General features: G+C 42.9%; 1 protein-coding gene and 1 pseudogene across 2 annotated transcripts; one reads left to right on the forward strand and one right to left on the reverse strand.

The window, feature by feature from the left end:
• Window positions 1-2,093: 2,093 nt before the first annotated feature.
• H257_15405 lies at window positions 2,094-2,159 on the forward strand (annotated as a pseudogene). Its single transcript has one exon. The product of its transcript is annotated as a tRNA-OTHER (tRNA).
• Window positions 2,160-3,117: 958 nt separating this feature from the next.
• Window positions 3,118-3,794, reverse strand: H257_15406 (hypothetical protein; the record flags this gene model as incomplete). Its single annotated transcript, XM_009843516.1, has 2 exons — window positions 3,118-3,297; window positions 3,519-3,794. 2 exons carry the CDS (start codon window positions 3,792-3,794, stop codon window positions 3,118-3,120), a joined length of 456 nt encoding a protein of 151 aa, XP_009841818.1.
• Between the last annotated feature and the right edge of the window lie 1,513 nt (window positions 3,795-5,307).

Here is a 5,307-nt window from a genome sequence, read left to right on the forward strand (position 1 = left end):
CCATACTAGTGTACAAAGGTATATACAAATTCAGTGGCCCATTCGGTGATAGCGTAAACAATCAATGATTTGCCGAACTTCTTGCCCAATACGATGACAAAATTGATATGATTGGATAAAACTATTTACCCCAGCAAGGAAACCCTTGGTTAGTTGATATCATTCGGGGAATTTTGTTATAGAATTTCAACCTTATTCAGAGGTACTTTCAACGTATGATACTTGTTATTTTTTTATAAATAGATATTTGTACCGTTGCTCGAAGCATTTCCAATACTTTAATAAAATCTATATTTCGGCATATCAATGATCACTGTTTGGAGTGGCCATCTTTACAATTTTATTACTTCAATTCCAATCATTTTACAGTTAATTCCCTTCTATCTAAATCTAACTAAAGAGCTTGGACTCAAGAAAACTACGTATCATTCAACATACGTCATAGTAATCTTTAAGATATTTCCAGTTGAATATACAGCGCATAGTATACGAACAGTTCTGTACAGTATATTATGTATGTTAATCAGTAACATTAAAAATACCTCTTAAGAATCCTTTAAAATTTGTGCAGTTGAATGCTACCAAGTATGCGTACAGTGCATTGAATTTGTTATTCAAGTGAAGTAACGTCCGAAATACGCAATAATAATCCTTCAAGATGTGTGCTGCTAAATATGCAGTAAGGGGAAGTTCCAAGTAGTTTTCAGAAATAGCATGAGCCAATCAAAATCGATATACCCCTTTTTTTTCACGATTTAGGAATAGACGTCAAGGACCTCTTTTTCTACTTTTGGTATAGTGAATTGCGTGAAAACTCGCAGAAAAAGAGGTAAAAATGTACGAAACTGTACTTGGAACCACTTTTTCATTTGATAAAAATACCTACTTGGAACAGGCCCTAAGGTTACATAGTATACGTTCAGTACTGTTCATTGTACTACCTTCATTTCCAATCGGAGGTAGAATACTTTAATCAATTGAAGTAATATTCAAAACAGGACTACTCTTCCATACAAAATCAATAGTGGGATTTGACGATACTGCAAAAGTAGTGCGCACTATGAATCACGGAGTAATTGGACGATTCACAGGGAGACTGCGCCCAAAGCGTTAGCGGTATACAATTTTTGTCTGTGCACAATACTTTAATCAAGTCTAACTAGCCGTCGAATGCGTCAAAATAATCAATACATACTTTAATCAAGTTCAACGTACCCGTCAAATTGCGTCATATTAAGCTATCTCAAGATATTCAATGCGCTATTTTGACCACAGTTTAGTTCGCAGTCTCTCTGCGTTGGGGTGAAGATTTCGGGCGATGTTCGCAGTCTCTCTGCGTTGGGGTGAAGATTTCGGGCGATGTTCGCAGTCTCCTCTGCGTTGGGGTAGAGATTTCGGGCGATCACGGCGATGATTTCGATGTTTTTGTCTGTGCACACATACTTTAATCAAGTCAAGGTAACCGTCGAATGCGTCAAAATAATCAATACATATTTTAATCAAGTTCAACGTAACCGTCAAAATGCGTCATATTAAGCTATCTCAAGATATTCAATGCACTATTTATGGCCACAGTTTAGATATCACAGTTCAAATCCAAGTCTGGGGGATGTAATCAACAATAGACTAATTTGACTGATATCCTGTATAGTACAGCTGTACTCTTCCTGGGTACATACAATAGTACTGTAACGTCCCTCATACCATAAGTTAATCATCACAAAAATCATTTTGATTGGCTAACATTTTGGGCGATCCTCATTTTTCTTTCGTCAGCCATTTGAGCAATTGACTGTGAGCACAGAGGGGTCAACCACCGCGTGCGCTGTTGCACCCCAAGCGCAGCACGATAATGTGATCTTCATACGCCTACCGAGGTACCCTAATACACATCACACGACTATGCTCATTCAACCATTCTAGACGAGCAAAGAACCCAAGGTCGGATCACGATGTTATGCCCCGTCGACCTTCAGTTAAGTGCAATGGTAATTTGTGCTTGTATTTATCGAATCATTGAACTACTGTGTAGTCCGAAACATGCCGTACAATGTAGTTTCATGAACCTTGCAACCTCGTTCCTCCAACAATATGACGTCGTAGCGCAATGGTAGCGCGCCTGCTTGCAGGGGGCCTAGGTTCGATTCCTAGCGACGCCGACGAATCGAAAACATTGCTATGCTTCCTTGTATTGTTGAATTTTGACGTGTGCTGGCCAGGTATCAATCACCCTTGAGAGTTATTTTGCATTTCAGAGGTCATACGTATGAAATATTTCAGTCACATTTATGGATTTTATGTATGGATTTTGATTGGCTAACATTTTGGGTGATCCACATTTTTCTTTCGTCAGCCATTTGAGCAATTGACTGTGAGCACACAGGGGTCAACCACCGCGTGCGCTGTTGCGGATGTTGGCGACTTTTGTAGCTGTGACTTTGCAGCTACGCCCAAGGGGTAGCAATGATCCATAGCTAGAATTCAGCGTGGCGACACCTCAAACGTAGAGCTCACTCAACGTGGTTGCTACTACCTCGCATCTATCTACGACCTGCCATATGCGCCCTCTTACTGTAACCTAGCGATTGCCAGTGTGAACAAGTTAAGCCCCACACTATTTATGAAATGCTTAGTGTCCCAAGCATGCCCGAGCTATGTGTTATGTGAGCAGTTGATTGAGTTGTCCAATGTGGTTGCATTTAAGTAGGGCATGGTACAGTATGGTATATGCGGGAACTTCAATTTTGAATGATATTTCCATATGAAGTAGTTATTCTACAAAATGGTCCAAGTAGAGAAGTTCGAGTTACACGTAAAATACGCGTCGTCGCCAAAACCAGATTTTGAATGACGAGTCGACTTGCTACATTTGGCTACCGACCCGTCTACAAAGCTCTGGTCAGCAATGGGCACATCAAACACTGCTGCACTATAGAGATACTTGAGGTTGGACCGCTTAAGTTCACCAGGGGCGTCGCGCGTGAGGGATTGGAGATCATGGAGTGGTCCTTCGTCCTCGGCTGATACCAGGAAAACATTGAGAACTTTGGATGCAGGGTCACGCCGTTCCGTAAACACGATGCGACCGGTGAGCATGGCGCGTGGAGGTTGGGGATCTCAGCTCAAATATTCGATCGCGGTATCGAGAGAGTCGATAACCGGCAGCTGATGACATTCAGGTGATTTCGCCATGAGCTCCAATATACTGGCACGGCGCTTTGGCTGCACAGGAGAAGATTCCACACCGGCCTCGATGGCCTTGCGCTTCTGAAGGGCCATTGCAAAATGCCATTCATCCTATATATGCGGCGAACATGAGTATCCTTTGAGAGACGGAAAGTTCATATGGTCCGATATACCGTGCCGAAAATTTCGATTGATAATAAAGAACAATAATCAGAACCATGTTTGGTCAAATAATCAGAACCATGTTTGGTCAAATAATCAGAACCATGTTTTGTCAAACTTGTTGAAGTTATGAATAAATCATACGGTCGAGCTGGATATTCTTCGTAAACCTTGGTGGCCAGTTTTTGTCGTTTGGCAACCTCGCTTTCCAGGACAGAGTCACTCGCGTTGATACGGCGCCTGAGCTCATTTACTTCAAATTGAAGGGGATGGACGAGGTTTCGCTTCGGATGCATGGTGATCTCGGTGGTCGCCGTGTTCTTGGCGTATTGGATCCACTTTTGACGCATAGATTCGAAGCCGTTGGGTGGGCTCGAACGCTTCATCCACTCGGACATGTTGCACATGTACGCACGCACGTGACGGTCGTCAGGGCCACATTGCATCGGCACATAGCACATCTTATACTTCTTTTTTCTACTATGACGCATACTACTATACACTCTGTAATCGGCGGGGAGTGCTCCTAGAACACGGCGCCATCCGAACCAGAACTGCCAGAAGTCACGAGATCCTTCGACTAAGTTCCCCATTTCGGAGAGCTTGGCAACAAGATCTTTCACACGGTTTTCATGAGAAGGATCCATTGGAGACATGGAGATCCAAACAGAAAGTAAGAAATTTGTTGCGTCGACTTTTGGCATAAAGCTGATCCCCCTTAAAATGCTTCGATCTTTGAACTTCAAGGATATAGGGTTTGCAATTTTTTCATTTGTTGTCTTGTAAAAATCCAGTGAAGTACCGCAAAAAGTAGTTACGTTATCCGGAATTATCGGCTTGGTCCAACTTTAGAATCACTTCCCGTTGTGCGGCAATTTGCGCGTCAGCCCCTCCCTGCACCTCAAACACTACTAGTTTTTCAACTGGTCGGTGGAAGCTCGTGTCTTCCACTAGCGACAAGTAGACTAGTATACGAGTGTTGTATTAAGTTACTAGCTTGTAATCGTGCTAGCAGTGAGATAAGTTGCTTTTAGAGCAATAATCCATCGCTAGTTGCCGTTACTTGCAAGGTGATAACTCACGCTTGAACTGTCATACATAAGTCGGGTCTTTGAGGTTTTTCCCTTTACCTGTGTTCCCCGTGTGTGTGGCTCCCGTGTGTGGCTCCGTGTGCGTGGCCTTCCGTCGACACCCGTTTTCCGTCGAGAGCCGTAATCGCCGATTCTCGTACGTATTAAGTTTTAGAGGTTTTTTCTATCTTCCACCCAAATCGAACTCCGGAGGTATTTTGTATGATATGATTAAACAGGTTTTATAACACGAGTACTCCGTGTGATCATATTATAGAGACATTAATTGTCAATATTAGGAAGTATGGAACCAACTAAACCGCCCGATGAACAGAGGCGAAAAATAACCCAATCCAACTCGATCTAAGTAATGTGGAAAAATATGATTACACTTAATACTATTAGTTTTTATCAAGGACTTGGTATTAGGCGTCAACTACACCACCAGCCGACGTTCAAGTGACTGGATCGACGAGAGAGATTCTTACATCAGCATGTCAATCCAAGTTCATCCAAGTAATACTAACCATTGCCAAATATCATTATACCTAGTAATAGTTGACAAGAAATTTATCATAGGCTTCAACTGTACCTGCCGCCGGCATGCCTTTAACTGTGCTGATGCCAGCGCTGATTACAACAACACTCAATGCACCACTGAGTCCTAACGCAGAGAAAGTGCGGCTCCGCAAAGACAAGAATCGGACTCGCATGGCTGCTCGGCGAGCATATCAACAGTCAACTGAATCTCCGGAAGATCGTCGAAAGCGATTAAGCATCGAAAGTGCTAACACAAGCGGCGCTTCGAAGCAAGGAGACGCCAGTGCAGCATGCTATACGCCTGGAGAAGCTGAAGGCAAAGCGTGGAGAGGAATCGATCGAGGAACAT

Source organism: Aphanomyces astaci (genome assembly GCF_000520075.1).
Source record: "Aphanomyces astaci strain APO3 unplaced genomic scaffold supercont1.69, whole genome shotgun sequence".
Taxonomy (NCBI): domain Eukaryota; phylum Oomycota; class Saprolegniomycetes; order Saprolegniales; family Verrucalvaceae; genus Aphanomyces; species Aphanomyces astaci.